This window comes from Mugil cephalus, chromosome 14, assembly GCF_022458985.1.
Source record: "Mugil cephalus isolate CIBA_MC_2020 chromosome 14, CIBA_Mcephalus_1.1, whole genome shotgun sequence".
Lineage (NCBI taxonomy): Eukaryota > Metazoa > Chordata > Actinopteri > Mugiliformes > Mugilidae > Mugil > Mugil cephalus.
Window position 1 is genome coordinate 18,196,148 of NC_061783.1, and position 18,852 is coordinate 18,214,999.

Sequence of the window (18,852 nt, forward strand, 5' to 3'; positions counted from 1 at the left end):
CCGTGTGCATGTAGAAAAAATACTGTCTGTACGATCGATTTAATGCAGCAAAAACTAATCAGAAGTGCTAATAAACGGAATATTACAGGAGCTTCTAATTACTGTTTACACATGAGGCGGCCATCTTGGTAACTCAGCTCAGGGGCAGTGAGGACTCTACGAGTTTCCGAGTAGAAAATCCGACTTCGGGAAGGTACCATTACTGTATTAGCATGCTAACATATGCTAAGCTAAACACAAAGTAAATCCGAGGCCAATAGAAATGTCATCGGTGACGGACTGGCCACAGGGCAATGTGGGGCAAATGCCACAACGGTAGTTGACCTGATGAGTTGACGAGTTAAATGACAATTTAATGATGGGTGATTAGCATTTCAATGGGAAAACAGCACGTTGAAAAAGGTGGAGCAGAAAAAAAAAGGAGGGATATAAAACGTAAAGCTTTATTAGCTGAAGAGGAAAAATGTGCTAATATAGTGGATTTATTCTACAAAAAGATTACACTCAGATCTGGCTTCCGTTTCAGCTCTGGGTCAAAATTGTTGGCGCTAGATTTTTAAAATTAGAATATTAAATATTAAAGTCATCAGTCAATTAGACTTGGAGCCATTTATTTCTTGCTTTTTGTGTTAGTTCATCGTCTGGGTACGATGAATTCTTATTCTTTTATTTTGGTATTTAAGGAGGTATTTAAGAATGTGTTGAGGCATGGACACTGGATAATTACTTATACTTCAGTGCACCAGTAGTGCCGATAGATAAGTCAGATTACTTAAGATTCATCCTCTGGGAACCACAAATGACTTCCTAGTCCCATGATGGCAATCAATAAATTAGACTTGGAGACATTTTTATTTTCCATTTTCTATTTCAGTAACTCATTCACAAATCCCAGAAGTTCCTGGGGTACATTTTCTGGGAACCATGATCTTGTTGCTCTTGTTTGTTTTGTCAAAATAAATAAATAAATAAAAAATAAATGGTGGACAGACGACTCTGAAATATGAGCCAGAGAATTACTAAAAATCCATATAGGACACATCCTCTGGGACCATTCTGTTAAATAGACTTGCTTTTTGTCTTCTTCTGCGGAAGAAGACATCCTCTATAGTTATGAAGGGCATATTTTAAGCAAACAAAAACACTACAATCATTATTTTCAGGTGGAGTTACAAAAAATGCAGTTCCCCAAATGGCCATTAGAGGGTGACTCCGAAAGTGAGTCAATCCCCATAGACCTCCATGTCAAAATAAAGAAAAAAAATTAATTCAAGTTTGGTCTCTATAGCTTATTAATCAACTGTAGCCATTTATTGTCAATTATTTTGTTAGTTCAGAACGTATTCACAAATTTAACCTGATGATTAAAAACAGTGGCACATTGATGGAGCTAGAAATAGGATTAGTAAAGTTAGCTGAATTATTAATACAGTTCCCAACCATTTACAAATTTAAACATTTTTGCATTTATTTTTACTTTTTACACTGACTCAGAAGGCCGTCTCTAGAGCCAGTGTTTGGTTCTTCTTGTTTGGTACTTCTGTAGAAACTGTCTTCAGTGAAGAAGAAGATTCCCTCCATAGATGTGAAGGACATATTTAAGCGAATGAAAACACAACAATTGTTATTTTTTAAGGTGAATAACTAGCGGAAAACTCCAACACTGAAAGTCACAAAAATTGCAGTTCCTCAAATGGCCACTAGAGGCTGGTTCTGAAAGTGAGTCAATCCCCAAAGACCATGTCCCTATGGTTAATTTTTGGAGAAAAATAATTCAGTTATTTAATAATATTGAGATTCAAACAAAATAATAAACTTGATAGAGATCTCCAGTGTCAGGACCTTTGCTAACGTTTCTTTTGCTTCAAGCAAATAAAATCACGTTAGCGGCTAAACGCTAAAAACACACTATGAAACTCAACCGATCTGTTCTTAATTCTTTAATAATATATTACATTTATGCCGTAATACAATAATAATAATAATAACAACAGTAATAACATTAAGAATAAACATACACAGAAAGTACAAAAATGATTTGTGTCATTTTCTTAAGTTACCAACACGCAGCACTTCAAAAAATAAAAGAAAACAAATCTCCTTTAGCTGCCTCTCACTCCTCCTCTCCCCGCTGCGAGACAAACCCAGAGAACTCGGTTTCCCATGACCACCCTGCTGCATGGTGCCCGCCCGCCCGTCCGGTCGGGAGGAGTTAAAAGTCTTCCAGAGTTCCAGAGGAGCAAAGAGCAGGTTGTCGTCTCGGATATGGCTTATGGCGCTTCTTCTTCCCCGGATGAGTCCAGTCCGAGCTGAGTTTAGTGGATGACGGCGGGGCTTTGATTTTTTTTAAATTTTTTTCAAACAAAAAAAACACACGTAAAAGGTGACACCGAAATAAATAAAAAGAAGGAGGGGGGGGGGGTTAATAAATAAATAAAAGCCGTATGCGGGAGCTCATCCTGAAGAGACGCCATCATGACACAAACCAGCTACTGAGAAAAGAGGTCCATGCGTCTTTTTGAGTGAGGTGGTTGCGGACACACATTACAGTACAGATATCATCATAAACCCCCCCCTTACCCTTACCCCTTACCCCTCCCCTCCCCTCCCCTCCCCTCCCCTCCCTCCATCCCCCTCCTCCTCCTCCCCCTCCTGGGGCCGCAGAGGTTCCTGTGGAGGTAAAAGTTTTTATCCTGAGGGCGGAAGGTGAAGATGCAGAGGGGCTCTGGTCAGTCTTTTCTCCCTCTTCTCTTCTCTTTTTCCCCCTTCGGCCTCTCATCCGTCCATCCTGTCAGTCACCCCCCCCCCCTCTCACCACCACGTGTCGGCCCCTCCCTCTATTTGCGGTGCTTCATCTCCTTGTCGTGGTGGCCCTTCCCTCCTCCTTCTCCCTTGTCCAGCATTTTGATGGCCTCCATCAGGTAGCTCTGGAAGGCGGAGAGCGCTGCGCAGATGGCCGGGGTGCCGAAGCCGTGGGTGAGCAGGCTGAAGTGGGTGAGGCTTCCCTGGACGCCGGGCTCCAGGCAGGGGGTGGGCCGACTGCCGCCCAGCGGAGAGCGGTCCTGGGACATCAGGTCCACGAACTCCTTGCAGATCTCCCTGAGAAAGAAGACGAGACGAGGCGTCAGGGCTGCTCTTACGGTGCACTGATGGACACATTGCACCAGATTATTATCCTCTTATGGGGGAATAAAGTTTTATTAAGTGAGCCTTACTAGTAACTTATGTTAGAATACAAAACTTCAGAGGTGGATTGGTGCTTTAAGTTAGTTTCTTATGTCTTGCTGCTACAGAAAAATGAAGGCAAACTGGGCAATATATGTTCATATTAACCTTGACCACTGACTTATAAGGCAGATTAAGTTAAAGTAATAGAGTAATCACGTCATTAAAATGTAAATTCAACGTTTTTTAGGCCAAGGACCTGCAAACTGATGGAGAGATATGTGTTCTATATTAAACTAGTGCTATTTATAAATATTAATTATTATCATAATTTTGCATTCAACATTAAGCTATTCAAATAATGCACAGATTTTTTTATTTTATTCCAAACATGTCCAACAGTAGGGAGGCCGTGCAACAGCCGTAAACCTAAACATACCCGACTGGTGTGACACAACTGACAGATAAAGAAAATTAATTTTACCTAAGGACTCAACAGGCTCTCGGTCAATTGCGGGGAGTCAATGTTTAATGTGAGTGTCAGGATTGACAGGTCATTCATCCCTTTACTAAAACGTGTTGGATTCATGTTAATGTGTATGTAAAGAAATTTTAAAAAATAAATAAATAAATAAATATATATATAAAAAAATGTCTAATCAACCAAAGATTTTGCGACCCCTCTGCAGCACCTCCAGAGACCCCATAGGGGTTGCGGACCCCCTGTTGAAGACCTATGCTGTAATGATTTAAATTGACACTATTTATGGGCATTTAACCCTCACACCTACAACAAATTGTCTTTAAATCTGAAGTATTACGACATATTAGACAGCCAACTCATAAAAATGCACTATTTACATCTTTTTGATTGGCGTTTGTTATGAACTCCAGATCTATTAGCACCTTTTAAACGTGCAAGGGGCCAGTTTGGAGATTCTGTACCGACTTTTTCTGACGGTATCGGGGTTTTCTAACTCCATACACTGAGCCGATCTGAGGCAGATGTGAAGCACTCACTTGGTGGCGAGCAGCATGCTGCGTCGCGTCGGGAGCTGGTCGGGCTCGCTCTGCCTGCACAGATACTCGGCCGTGGCTCTGGCTGGGAACTCTGTTTCGCACACGTAGCCAAAGTCCCGCGCCAGATGGACGGCCTCACCTGGAGGAGGAGGAGGACGAGGAAAAAGAGGAGGAGGAGGAGGAGGAGGGAAAGACAGAGTCAAATTTAGTGCAAGGTGCTAAAAATAAAAAGCAACATCTCGTGGATAGAAAAGAAAAGCAGTGTTAATGCCTAATGATTATCCAGATAAACAGATATAAGCGCTGGTGTGAGGGCTCGGGCCGGGGTCGAGAGACGACGGCTCTCCCGCCGCTCAGACGGTTCACCGCCCTTTGGCCTCGTGAGGCGGCGGCGGCGGCGGCGGCTGCAGCTCCGGCTCCTCAAACGACACCACTCACGCACACATGCAGCCACCCGTGCGGCGGCTGTTTATTCAAGTGTGCTCATGCGAGGACGTTTTCCGTGTGAATACGTGTCTCTGTCTGTCAGGATGTATGCAGGTCACCGTATAGTGTGTGTGTGTGTGTGTGTGTGTGCGTTCTCCCTACCCTCCACTAGAGATGTTAGGAGAGTGACGTTGGCTGCCTTGCGTCGCCCGGCGGGCAGGTTGAGGCCAATCTTCTCCAGACGCTCTCTCAGACAGCGGCCACCATTCTTTGACTTCGCCCTGAGGGGGGACAGACAAACAGAGAGAGCATTTTTTTTTTAGGAGATGCTCCTTGTGTGTGTGTGTGTGTGTGTGTGTGTGTGTGTGTGTGTGTGTGTGTGTGCAGCGGCTGCTGCGCATGCCACAGCGTTGTCTGTTTGTCTTTATGAGTTTTGTTGTGGTGCGGCTCGTCTCTGGATATCTACGCCTGCGTGTGTGTGTGTGTTTGCGTGAAGCTGAAATCTCCCTCTGTTTCCTGTCAGCACTGATAGTGTCCAGGATTTTTCTCAGCTTTCTCGCATTTCATCCTCCAGCTTTTGCTTTTTTTTTCCCTCATTCCTTCTTTGCACTAAAAGCAGTTGAAAGCATTTTGAGTCCATTTTCAGTCTAAACACTCAGAATTAACACTTCTTGGCGTTAAACGTTCCTTATGAAACACGGCAGAATAGAAGTAAAACAGAAATATACGTCTCTCCACAGAGGAGGCCCTATTTTTCTATTTATTTTTATTTTTTTTTTACTACCCTTTAGATCTTTTAATTACGTCCTCTTAAAGTATTTCAGCCCGCAAACCCAAATCATAAAGTTGCTCCCTTGCCCCGAGGGCCGCGGTTCATTAAACCACATCGCTCCTCTTGTGATTCAGTCTCATGACCCATTTCGGGTCCTCAGCCCCGGCCCCCCGAACAGTAGTTAAATCAAAGCCATCCTGTTCGTTCGGGGGAGAAAAAAAAAAAAAAAAAAAAAAGCTTCAAAAATAACGAGGCCGAAACGACGTCGTCGTCCTCGTGTGCCGAGAGAGAGACTCTGGTGTGTGCAACATTTTGCATAAATTACATGCAGATTACGCTCACGGATGCAGCGCGCGGACCTGATCTCAATCTCGATAAAAATTAATACACTGTCGATACATTTAACAGGTAAAAATACCTTGTTTGGAGGCTTAGTTTTATAAGTCTGGTAGGAAACCTGGTTGTTGAGTTTCATCTTTTTTTTTTAGCTTTCAGGAGAAACAAATGTCACACGAAACTGCACATCGGCCTTTTTATTTTCGTTCTGACCGTGCCAAAGGTCGCTCCAGGTCAGCGCCTCGCATCCGATGCTCGATATATTTAAAAGCTGTTATTTTGCTTGCTTTGAGGTCGAATCAGTTCGGTCTCTGCCACTTTCACAGTGTCACGTCTCAATTTATGATGAGGTGCCCTGTTGAGCTTTTTAAACCAGCTTTCCAAAACGTGGTCCCGTGTACCTTTTGTGATTGTGATCTATGTATTTGCTTGCGTTGGATAGTGCTGAATGATGAACCATTAGTTTTCAGTGTCCCACAGTCAAAAATGCCACTTCCCTGCTGTCATCCAGATGCTTTAAGCTGAATTCGGGTCATGGTCTCACCTGCGGAGGACTCCTCCCAGCAGAGAGGCGTTGAGGCACTCGGGCGGGGAGAGGCGCCGCTGCACCTCCCCGACTGTCACCTTGTACTTGGAGGTGGAGCTGAGCAGCGACAGGCGGCCCGGGACCGAACAGAAGACCTCGGCCGGGTTGGACACGGCCCCCATGCCGAGGCCCTCCTTGCCGAGGGACAGGGCCGACAGGGACGAGCCGTTCAGCTTGGACGGGATGGGGACTGGGGAGGCGGAGTAGAAAGAGGAGATTAATTTGAAAGGCAGCGGATTGAAACTGTTAAAAAGTTTGTTTGCAACAGAGGGCGGGACGGGGAGGGGGGGGGGAGTCGGCGGCTAATGAATAAAGATCATCAATCGAAGCATATGTCGTGTGTTGCGTGAATGACGGCGTGACTCCTCCCCTCCTCATTAATCTATTCAGCGTAATGTTCTCCCCGGGGTCGACAGCTCTAATTCTGGAGCGCTGCTTGTTGATGCTGTTGTTTAAACTGCAGGTGGCTACGTTTTAGCTGCGCATTCTCAAGTAGCTTTGGTTTCGCACCTCCAACCAGAGCTCAATTTGCACTCACTCCTCTGCGCCGCCGCGCTCAACTTTCTCTGTACGCAGTAAATACGCAGAGGCCGCTCGGATCGTGTCACCAGACCAGAATCAGCATCCGTTCCTTTTGTTTGGTCTAAAGGCTTTTACCCTTTAAAGGCTCTGCTTCTTAAATCCTCTAAACCACAAGAACCAAATATCTTCATATCCAGCAGATTGTCACACAATTAGTTTAATCTGCATTTCTGTGTTTTGTGCTGCCTATATTTAAAATCTCCACACACATTTGTCACTCGACATATGTGAGTATTAGCCATTATCGGCAAATTTAAGAGAAAACTTCACCAAACACTTGCTTTCTGTGCTAGAAAGTGCATTCGCCTGAACTCGGATAATGGATAAAGTTCCATGTAAGGCACTCGAATATGTGGCACTGGACTAAAGACGATGTTTTTTGGTAAAACGTGGGAACCCTTCCCGTCATACATGGGTTTTAACATTTCCACCATTCTCGCAGGAGGGTTTGCATCATAGCCCCGAACTCTTTTATTTCTGTGCAGCCCTCCCCGTAGACGCAGTGTGCCCTCAGTTTATTCTACTGTATGTGTTTGTGACGTGTATCATATATGTTACATATATTTCCTTTGTGCAGGGATGAGCCTCCTGAATCTGTGTATGAGCCAAGTGCGTGTGTGTTTGTTCTGTCATATGTCGACGTTGCCGAACCAGACGTTTAGGATGAAGTTAAAATTTGTGCACTACTCTAAAATAAATCTTTCTCTGTTCAATTTCCTCACAAATGTTATGAGTAAATGTGAACACCGGACTCTCCTGTTGCTCCTCATAAACACAAAACACCCCTCCATTCACAACCAGTCGATTAGGCCACAGAGTTCCCCTCCAACGCTCTCCTCCCTCCCTCCCTCTGTCTTATCATCTTTCACTCTCTTGCCTCAACTCTTTCTTGTGCCTCCCACTTTTTTTTTTTTCATGCCTCCCTCCCTCCCCCCCCTCCTATATTCTCATATTTTTTTTTCCTCTCCCTTCTTCTCCCCAGTGGATTTCCTTATTCATGAGGGCTTTGGGTTTGCTCTGCTCTCTGCCGTTAAGGGGAGAGCCTCGCCTTCGGTAATTGATCAATTTCTAAGCGTTTGGCAAACAAGCGGATTCGCTCGTCACGTCGTCGGATGAGAATCTCCTATCTGGGCTCGATTTGTCGCGTTACATCCTGGTGATATGTTTATGGTTGCGTACAGGTTTCGGGACGGGGTTGAATGAGTTGAACGTAAGGAGGAGGAAGAAGGAGAGAAGACGCCCTGCTGTCCTTATCTCTGCTTGTAGCAGGTCCCATGTATTATTATTATTATCATTATTATTATTTTCTCTTCCTTCTATTTATTAAGCATCGCCCTCCACCTGCGACAAACTGGAATTTTCTTTTCTAATCGCGCCCCCGTGTCTCCTGCCACTCTCACTCTGTGATATTACTGTGATCATACTCTGCAAATTTACCCCACAACTCCTCTTTTATCATCTCCCCTCCTCCCTGTTCTATTCTTTGCCCCACTTCTCTCTCCTCTCTCCTCTCTCCTCCCTCTCATATGACCATGAACAGTTCATTAAGAATGTGTGCCTTTGGGGTGAAGTCTGCAGCTGAGTATTAGAGGACTTCTTGACTTCAAATGAAATAGCAAAACAGAATTATTTATAGTGTGTCTCTGTGTATGTGTGTGTGTGTGTGTGAGAGAGAGAGGCTGGTGTTAGAGTGCCCCTAAACACAAAACCCCCTTCAGCATGTATAGCACAATTATATAGGTGCACACTTAGACACAAATGCACGCGCACACACACACACACACACACACACACACACAGAGACAGAGAGGGAGCTCTCCTACCTCTTACCTTTTTTAATGACAGAGTGGTCGAGGATGCCCAGGGCTGATCCTTCCTCCATTCCCTGTGTCAGACAGACAGACAGTCACTATCATTTATCCACCTGGCCTCACAGCCACCACACACACACACACACACACACACACACACACACACACACACACACATACACGTTTCTCTGCAGGCCAAAGCAAGATGGAAGGTCCAGCATTTAGTTTCCCCCCCTCACAGCGCATACGAACACCACCAGTATCCAAGAAAATAACAGAGAGAATCTGGTTTGTGCCCAAATAAAATAATAATAATAAAAAATAAAAATACAGAACTCACAGCCTACAATGTCACAGTTTAAATGCTGTAAACACGTCGCTGCTGCTGAAGCCCGATACAAGGAAATATTTGAAACCGTATTTCTTATTTAAGAGCCTGAAAAGTGAGAATTAAATTAAAATATATATATATATCAAACAATAATAATTATAATTTAGAATTTGTTTCTTCCTCCGTGTGAAAATAGAGAAAAACACAATTCAGTGGTAATTGAAGCGTGGCCCCGCCACTCAGAGGCTAAATTAAAGTCGTTGAAATTCATTTGATCTTTTCACTCGCTATAAGGATAAAATCGTCTTCTCGGGTGTCTCCTTTTGTGGTGACTTTATAAGAGAGTTCAAACGCGAAGGATATAATCCATTAATCAAATAAAGGCCCTTGTCAAGTGGGAGCGTTTAACAGAAACATGCCCGGGTTGACTCCTTGCCTGGCGCTCGTCTCAAACGTTTCTTTTCTATTAATGACCGTGCAGATCAATTGGTCTCGGTGCGTTTTATTTCTGCGAGGAGGCAACAAACAGCGTCTGCAGCTGCACCTGCTGCAGCGGAGCTGACTGCTCAATAAACCATAGAAACTATTCTTCTCCATATAAAAAAGAAAAAACTGCAGAAGGCAAAGGGCTGCAGAATCACTTTGTCTCTGTGCGAGACGACGGATAATACTGGATGGATGTAGGGGTGAATAATAAAGTGGAGTGTGACCAAATGAGAACTTATTGTTTTAAAATAAAGTCAAATTTGCTATTTTTTATTGTTTATAACTTATAAAAACTGACTGAATAAAAATATCGTATGTATATATATTCAATAATATTTAAATTCATTCATTTCAAACTAGAAAAAAGAAACACGACAACGTCCTGATTTATTATTCCCAATATAAACAGATTAATACGAGAAAGAAAAAAAACGATTGTCAGCTGCAGAGGTCCATTGCATTTTTATACATCTATTTTTTTTTTTTTAATTTAAATTTAAACATAAAACCAGATTTTCAGGTGTAACATATTGAACGCGCAAGAATGATCGTCTGGATTGTGGATACATTTAATATTTATAGACATTAAATGCTTTCAGATGGGTTTTTATTCAATTAATAGTTTTAAATTTTAGAAAAAAAATCCAATGAACTAACATATCTGTTAAGTAAACACATATAATGCGGGGTATTTCTCCGTAAATCGTATAACAGTTACATGAAAGACTCATATATAAAATGGATGATAAAATGCCTCGAGGCCTTGTTGCCATTATCCTTTTATTCTTTTTATTTGTAGCAGAAATAATTTAAAATATATGTTCCCATAATGGTTGTTAATTATAAAGGCAGCTGAATTAAACAAATTGAATGATTGTCTTTTAAGGAATACTTTGTGCACCTTGATCGAGTGACTTTTACGCACGGACTTCCCGGTGCGCAGCGCCAACGCCTACGCATGCGATGGATGGAAAATGAATTTAAAAAAAAAAAAAAAAAAGTCACCTGAAGATCCTCCAGGCCGTGATGTCCCAGGTGCATCCCGAGAGGACCGTCTCCGAGTGCGGCCGCCCCTTCCCCGAGACCGTGCAGCAGCCGAGGGACAGCTGGATACTCCCGACGGGGGTCCAGGCTCAGCGCCCGGTGAGACTGAGACAACAGCCCTCCTTCTTCGGAGCGCGACCTTTGCGAGTGCCATGCCGCTTGCTGATGCTGATGGATGGAGTTGATGGAGGGGTAGGGGTCTGACAGGTGGGAGTACGCCGAGTCCTGGCTCTGGGAGTATGGCAGGGAAGACTGTGGGTATGGGGGAGGGAAGTATGGAGGCTGGAAGTCGGAGGCCGGAGTGTGGCAGAGCGGGGGAGCCGAGGAATAGGCGGCTTGGTTCAGGGAGGACAGCTGGGAGAGGCGCCCACTCGGCGAAGAGCCGCTTAGTCCGTCGGCGCGGTCCTGCAGAAAATGAGAAAGTTTGCTTGAAACTGTTTCCAAAATCCGGAAATCAGGACTGATTGGTTGGTCAAATGTGACATAGAGTCCATAAGTTATGCTCCGGGAGTGAAAAGGCGTACAACAAAAACAGAAAAGTCAAAAAAACGCGAACTTAAATATAAATTAAAACAAGTTCATATAAAAAAAAACACACACACACACAAATAAAAACGTGAATCCATAAATAAATGTATTTCCATTTTAATAGAAAGGCGGAAATAGCAGCAGCGCTTGAAGTGATGCGCACTGGCAGAAGGCGCCCTTGGCGTCGCCGCTGAACAGTGTCAGAAAGGTCACGGCCACCAAGAAGCTGCACAAAGGACAGGTAATGCACAGCAACAACAACAGCACGTCGCTGCGGGAGAGGGTTCATGTAAATAATCTGGAACTGTGTCAACAAGCAACTGAGAAGCAAAAGGGCTCCCAGAGGCCGGCGAGGCGCAGGAAACCAAATGTTAATTAAATTTGACTTAACAAGTTTGACCCCTGGTATTAAAACGAGATTCCAGCAGCGTGTGTGAAGCATGTAGTCCACTAGCCTACATTTGTGCTCACACACATCCTGGTAAAATTGGATTTAAAAAAAAAAAGAAAAAAGAAAAAAAAGCTGGGTCACTAAAATCAATGCTGCTGTGATGGAACAACGTCCATTATCTGTCAACCAGAAAAAAAAGGCCACGTTAATGGCACGTATCAGTCACCGAGCGGGATTGTGCATTTTACTTCATGCTTTATTCCAACAAAGTTGAGATTTAAAGCGGCGCAGCTGTGACGCTAAATTACAAAGAGGAACACCCTCTGCTGCGTGTCACTTTTTATTTCTTTCGACCGCGGCTGGACACTTCGCTGTCATCCCAGTTGCTGTGACACGGTGCAGACAGACAAAGACCATCTCTGCGGACAGATGCGCGGCGCCGCAGCAACAAACTCAGTTTAAGGAAGACTCGCGTGAAAGTGTGAAGACTCACTCGGAGCCACATTTGCCATAAATGTATTTAATCACAAGCAAAAAAACTCTAAGGTCAATTTTGCTTTTAAAATCTGTACTTAAAATGTTCCATTTTTAAGTAATGACAACACATTGTACACATATTCTTTTTGGGTTAATAAACTCCTTCTTAAATATGAGTTTTACTATTAAGAAACAGACACAATTAGTCCAAAAAAATCCAATAAAACACGAGTCTCTGTCACACTCACCATAGCCGAATAGGTGTGGATTAACATCTGGACAACTCAGGATACCCCCAAATTTAAAATTCAACCGGATGCGCAGCCTTCAAACGACTCAAATGGAAAAAAAAGATGTCACCAAAATGCTCCGAGAAATGTAATCCAGGGCTGCTTTACCGCTCCATTAAATTCAAAGGTGCTGGTATTTACTTTTCCTTATCTCTATGCGTGTGTGCGTGTGTTTGATGGAGCTCTTTACGCGCAGATGAAAAGCTGCTGCCAGATCACCACACACACGCGCACAACACACACAGAGTCCTGCAGCCTCTCCATGAGCGCACTACTTATAGGTTTTGCGCGCACCCGGCAGAATGAGATGATGAGGGGAGGGGTCGACAGGGTCCACTTCTCTTAAAGAGATATATTCATTCACTTGGTAGTTAATCCAATACACTTGGCGCACTTCAGATTTAGTGTTTGTTTCCGCGTTTTTTTTTTTTTTTCTCGGGAATAAAATGCCAATAGTGGATTTTACGCACCAACCCGGGAAAATATTTTAACAAAAGTCACGAGTTTTCACGTTTCAGCCATTTTTACGCACGGATGTCCACGTCTCTGTAGTAAAAAAACAAAAACAAACTATTTTTAAATAGTACTACGATTAAACAAAAAAGGCATTACAACAAAATTCAAACGATTTTAAGTCGACCTGGATGTTTCACGGGTTGATTAACCTACCCAAATTGAATTCTGCCTTCATATTTTCATTAAAAAAAAAAAAAAAAAAAAAACATGCCTGAAAAGTGCAAAGACTTTTACGCACACTTGAATGAACAGTCTCACCAGCGAAAGAAAGAAAGAAAGAAAGAAAAACTCAGGAGGTGTTTTCCTTCCTTACCTGCAGACCGTCTGTCTTGGATCGGGATTTCCAGAGCATGGTGGTGGTGGTGGCTCACTCTGGTTGTCAAGCTGCAGATGAGGGGGTTAATGTGACGCGGTGGATGGAGGATGGAGAGGAGACGGGGCTGGAGGTACAGAGAGGAGTGAGTTAGTGTCAGAGACGGTGCAGGAGTTTGTATGGATGAGTCACAGAGAAAAGAGACGGACGTTTGGGAAGGAGGGGGGGTGGGAAGAGGGCGGGAGGTGACAGGAGTCTGGAGAGGGGGGGTGGTGGTGGTAGGGGGGGTTAGGTGAAAACTTTTCTTTTTGTTTTGTTTAATTGTGGCGGGTTGCGGGATTAGAGGATCAGGGATGGAGTGGTTAAAAAAGAAAAGATGGAAGACTGGTGATCATCACAAGGTAAACGATCATTTGGTGGCTCGTATAAACTATTTTAGTTTTTATATATATAAGTACATATTAAGTTCAAGGGATTTTGTCCATATTTAGCAGCCAAATGAACATTTCATTTATAGTTTTATTGGTTTAAACCAACGAGTTCCCAGTAGAAATGTTCTATAAGCTGCAAATTGTCCTTGCGTTTATGTTTTTATGTTGAAATATTAATATCCAGTGGAATTTATTGGTCAGCCTGGTAGAAATGTGAATAAAATGATGAGTTTGTCAGATATCAGGAACTCACCGCACATCTCTGAGCGCCATCTTGTGGCTAATTATAGAAAAAGGACTGTCTATTAAGTGAAGATATTTTTATCGATTGTCCACCATCCATCCTGAGGTGACTGAAGGTTTGTGTCATATTTTTTCCACCAGAAAAATCCATCTTCAGGCTGGTTGTTGGTAAAACAAACAAACAAACAAAAAAAGCTACAACAACAAAAAAGGAGAAAGTAACACCACCAACAACAACAAAGTTCGCTGTTCTCTAACAAAATAATTCTTTATTTAACGCATTTACATTTCGACATTCGCATGTATGAAAAGGCGCGTGTGCTTTTCAGTACCATGTGAGAGCTTAGACGTCTCAGTCTGGATTTACCTGGTTGCAGATCTCTCCGAGCGTCTCTGATGTTTTCACTGGTGCGTGGTGAAAACATAAAAGGCGGTTCAGTCGGAGTCTCACACAGAAACACATAATTTGCGTCATGTTGGGTTTTCTGTTTATACTAGAGTATTTCGGGTTTTTTCATGTCATTACAAAAAAAGACAAAAGGTAACACACGGTCTATATTTGCCTTCAGTAATGACCCAGTTTTATTGTCTCCGCTTGAAGTTAAAAATACTTCAAGAAAGAGCACGCCGCCTGGTTTCACTTCACTCCCACCGACTTCTTCAGGTTCCTCATGCCGCTCAAAGCCCCCTTATCATTTCTTAGCATCATGTCTCCAATCTCCTGTTTACAGACCGGGCACTGCTCCGCCATGGCACACAGAGCCTCCTCTAGCGCCTCCTTGGTGTGCTGGTCGGGTAGTGCGCTGCAGTGACCCAGGGTGGTGAGAGTGTGTTTGAGCCAACCTTCCTCTCTGACCAGGGCGGTGACGACGGGCTGGGCACGCACGCAGCCCCCCAGAGCCTGCAGAGCCAACCTCCAGAGCTCCGCGGCCTCGTCCCAGCTCTCCTCCCAGCTTGGGCTCACCTTAACCGGACCGGGGCCGGAGCTGGAGTCCAGGGCGCCGCGGAGGAAGCGAAGGGCCGCGGAGAAGAAACGCCTCTGGCCTGCTTCCACCGAGCCTGGAAAATAAAATAAAAAAAAAAGATGAGGAAGAAGAAGAATTAATTGGATAAATAATAATTATTAACTAAATGCTACAAATGCCCCAGTGCAAAGAAACAAAACATATCCCTGGTCTCATCTATGACCACAAGGGGGCAGACAAACATAAAAAACAAATGCCACCAATCTCATCCCTCCCATAATCTTGCAGACAATACGCAAGTACCTGACTACTGGACTCCAAATCTAATATTTATCCACCTTTATTTGTTTTCTTTTGGGTTTAGTGTACCCAGGTCATTAACTATGTACACTCAGTGTCTACCAACTGGTAGAGAGCAGTTGCACAACAGCTGGCATATTGGGAGATTTTGATGCATATTTGTTTATGTTTTTAGGAGCAAAGCTAAAGATCTGCATCAGCTGTGCAGCACTTCCTCTTGTGTGTCACAAAAAGATGCCTGATCTCTAATCTCACTGGTGTTTTTTTTTTCACAGAACTTAATATTTGTTAATCTGCACAAGGATAGCAAATAATATTAGTAAGAGCCAATTTACATTTTCTGAAGTTAATCCTGTGCCAAGTCAGCGGCAGCAGCAGCAGAACTTCAAAATGTGTCAGTGACACTGACGAGCACTAAACAATGTAAGTGTGAGGAATTAAAACTAGTTTTACCTGAAGACGCTGACTTCAGTCTCCCAATCATCAGCCCCAAAGTGCAGCAGTTTGCTGCCAGGACCAGGAGGCGGGGTTTATGCACCAATACAGGAAGTGCTTCACTCAGAAGGGCCTCGAGGGTTCTGAAACATGGGTCTTTTCTAGAAAACAAGAAGTTGTACAACACTGTTGTACTTAATGCAAGGAGAGAAAGGAAAGATACCTGGAAAAGAATTAAAGAGTATTTCCAAAAAGCTACCTGACTCTCTCTGGCTCCGTAACGGTGAAGTTAAGGAGGGCTGAGCAGGCCGTCTCCATGCTGGGATCTCCCGATGACGCCGCGCCGCTTTTCCCCTTCAGAGAGGTCCAGCTCTGAGACAGGAAGTCCACCAGCAGAGCCGGGGTGTCGAGGGTGAGCAGCACCTTCCTGGGACCTTCCTCCGCCGACAGGTGGCACAGAGCTGGGAGGAGATACCTGCAGAGCGGAAGGGATTACACTTTCAAAGCCGGCGCTGGGAGAGTTGAACGCGTGTTTTCAGAAGCTACGGACTCATCTTTACCTCAGAGCCTCTCTGCCCGTCCAGGCTCCTCGCTCCACGGTGACGGACATCTGGGCCATCCAGTCAGAGAGACCCTGCTCCGAGCCCCCGCCCTGCAGGTGACTCCGGCTGTAGTCGATCAGGAACGGCAACAGTCCGGTCACTTCCTCCTTCAGGCAGGACGTCTCCTCGGCCAGCCATGAGCACAGGGAACGGAATGTGGCGAAGACGAAAGGGTCGCCGTAGCGACTCGGATCCACCTGGGAGGACGGGAGGAGTCGGTGAAGGCAGACCATTTTAGAAACGGACCAAGCTCTGATATCCAAAATGGCTTTGCTGATTAGCCGATTGGCATCTACTCCATTTAGCTACATTTGTCACCTTATTATTTCAATTACCAGAACTGGTTTACAGGCTCTGTATTAAACTACTTATCTCATAAGTCTTTATTCCTAGGAGATGCATGAACGACGAATACATTTCCAGAATCGACGACAGCATGCTTCCTGAGTATATATTAGAGTAACGCCCTCCTCTCACCTGTTGCAGGTGGTACACCAAAGCAGAGAAAGCCTCCTCCAGGACCCGGAGGACCTGCCTGCTCTGCTGCAGACTGAGGGAGGAGACGGAGCTCTGAGGAGGTGCAGAGGTCTGCGTGACTCCCGCGCTACAAGCCTGCTCTATGGCAGCCTCCATGATCCGGTAACATCCTGGGAAGAAGACGACAGATTTAAAGCAAATAATAAAAAAAAAGGTTCATTTGTTTTCCATTACTTAGTTCAAGTTTAGTGTGAGACTTTGGAAACAGAGAACACACACAAACAAAAGAAATGACGGTTAAAATAAATGAGGAGTGTTCTTAATTGCACCGTTTCGAATAAGTACACTACCTGTGAGAGTATGCTGCAGCTCTGGGCTCAAGTCATTACCGGGCGGCTCTTCCAAACCCATCCGGACCTCCACGCAGGCCCGGTTCACCAGTAAGCAGCAGAACTTTGGCGGCCCCGCCGGCTCCCACCCGTACAAATCCAGCAGACAAGCGCTGAGGACCAGGATCGGCCCGATCTGTCTCGGCGTCAACTTCGCTTGCATCATGGGCCTCAGCACCCCCCACGTGCGGCTCACGACCTCCTTCAGCTCGTCGCTGTCCGCTCCGACTCCTGCCGGGGGCAGGAACTGCATCAGCTGGGCGCACATGTCCAGCCTGGTCTGATCTTTGGACTGAGAGAAGTCTTTGGAGAGTCTGACGAGCAGAGCGAGGAGTTCGGCGGGGTGTTTACTCCACGCTTTGTCCTTGGATTTACCCGAAAGGAGACAACCCAGCAAGGGGAGGCCCCTCTCGTGGCTGAGAGTCAGGTTCTGTTTGAGCGCTTGGCACAAAGCAGGAACTGCACCCCTGCTCAGGAGCTGGTCGGGACCCAGGGGTAAGGCGCATACAGCTGACAAAACCTGGTAGCAGTCAGAAGCCATGGCCTCGTCGAGCTTAGAAGGGTGGACGGTGTCTTGAGACGCCCCCTTTTGATTGCTGGTCTCAGTCTCTTCTGTTTTGGAGTTACATTCTGGGTCTGAAATGTCTGGACTCGTCCTAGCCTGGTCCTGTTCCGGAGGTTCCTCTTCCTCTTGTGGGTGTGACAGGTGGCTGTTCGTTAAAATGCCCAGCAGGAGGGGGATGGTGGCGAGGAGCTGGGGATGCGAGGCCATGTCTGGGTCTGTGCTCAGGGCCGCCAACAGGGCCGTGCCCAGGGAAAGGAGCTCGTGAGGGGGCAAGGCGGAGCTGTCGCTGCCTCTGACGGCCGTCACCAAAAGACGAGCTGGGAGGTTGAGACCCACGGCCTCGAAGATGCGCCGCAAGGTGGGCTTGTCCAGTTGGTTCGCTGGGCACAGGCGAGTTATCTGAAAACAAACACCACGTCAGATCTACAGTTCAGCCCTCACATTCAATTTGCTTAACATTGTTTTAAAGGCATATTCATCCTACTATAAATGAATGCAGTCTGCAAATATGTCACTTCATTAAATTACACTGAGATTACACTGTAGGCGTTTTTATTATGCGGTTCATATTATTTTGTAGGTCACTGCTAACTGATAACCACAAGTTAAGCAAGGAAAAGCAACACGCAGTCATAGTTTGAGATGCAACAAAACATAATAGCATTTGTGCAAATATTAGCTTAAGTTAAACCAATATCCTCTATGCAAATGGATGCATTGCATGCTAACAGTAAACTAGGTTAGCCATATCACTTCTGATGATCATTAGAGGCAGTTTGGCCTTATTTCAGTGAAAATACTTACCAAGAGAAGAGCAGCTAACGTGTGGCTGTCGTTTTTAGCGTGTTTCAGTGCGTGAAGGCATCTATCCAGCACCTCTCTCTGTGCATCAGTCAAGCCGCCTCCTGCATCCCTCTCTGGGGGACCCCCTCCACCTTCTCCCCGGCCCTGCTCCTCTTTATCCGGAGGCTGGCTGCTCGCCACGGGTGTAATGTCGACACTGTCCGCCATGCTGACCGAGGTAACTACAAGAAAAGAAATAGAAAAGGACGCAAACTTTAAAGAGGGGGCTGAAAACCATGCTGAAAATCGTACCATATGCTCCCCACACCGGTGAGGAAATACCTCACCGACTGAATCATTATTTGCAGTCTGTTTCCTGAGATAACCTTAGCAACGGTTGTCGAAAAATTGTTTCGAATTTAAAATAGTGATTATTCAACCTACTTTGTTGACAGCCCGCTGACACGCGACAACAACTCGCAAGGACCCACCCGGAAGTAAACTGTCAAATTCGACCTATCAGTAAACCAATGAGAACAGTCAAACAAAATCCGTGGACCAATCAGAGCAGGGGTTGTTGGAAGGCGG

At 45.0% G+C, this 18,852-nt stretch overlaps 2 protein-coding genes across 3 annotated transcripts; both read right to left on the reverse strand.

Moving 5' to 3' along the window:
- Window positions 1-1,925: 1,925 nt before the first annotated feature.
- On the reverse strand, window positions 1,926-13,891 carry tfap2e (transcription factor AP-2 epsilon). 2 transcript variants are annotated; one of them, XM_047605219.1, is made up of 8 exons: window positions 13,759-13,891; window positions 13,075-13,201; window positions 10,521-10,964; window positions 8,718-8,772; window positions 6,264-6,495; window positions 4,774-4,892; window positions 4,186-4,324; window positions 1,926-3,099 (listed from the first exon to the last, which is right to left on the reverse strand). In XM_047605219.1, the coding sequence occupies exons 2-8, from the start codon at window positions 13,111-13,113 to the stop codon at window positions 2,838-2,840; spliced, it is 1,290 nt and encodes a 429-aa protein (XP_047461175.1). In that variant the 5' UTR covers window positions 13,114-13,201; window positions 13,759-13,891; the 3' UTR covers window positions 1,926-2,837. The 2 variants fall into 2 exon arrangements, with proteins under 2 accessions (XP_047461175.1, XP_047461176.1); XM_047605220.1 differs by lacking the exons at window positions 13,075-13,201; window positions 13,759-13,891 and adding an exon at window positions 12,204-12,504.
- A 99-nt stretch (window positions 13,892-13,990) lies between these two features.
- ncdn (neurochondrin) lies at window positions 13,991-18,756 on the reverse strand. Its single transcript, XM_047605218.1, has 8 exons — window positions 18,709-18,756; window positions 18,286-18,506; window positions 16,878-17,880; window positions 16,528-16,697; window positions 16,009-16,247; window positions 15,708-15,923; window positions 15,467-15,609; window positions 13,991-14,807 (listed from the first exon to the last, which is right to left on the reverse strand). Exons 2-8 carry the CDS (start codon window positions 18,490-18,492, stop codon window positions 14,386-14,388), a joined length of 2,400 nt encoding a protein of 799 aa, XP_047461174.1. The 5' UTR covers window positions 18,493-18,506; window positions 18,709-18,756; the 3' UTR covers window positions 13,991-14,385.
- Between the last annotated feature and the right edge of the window lie 96 nt (window positions 18,757-18,852).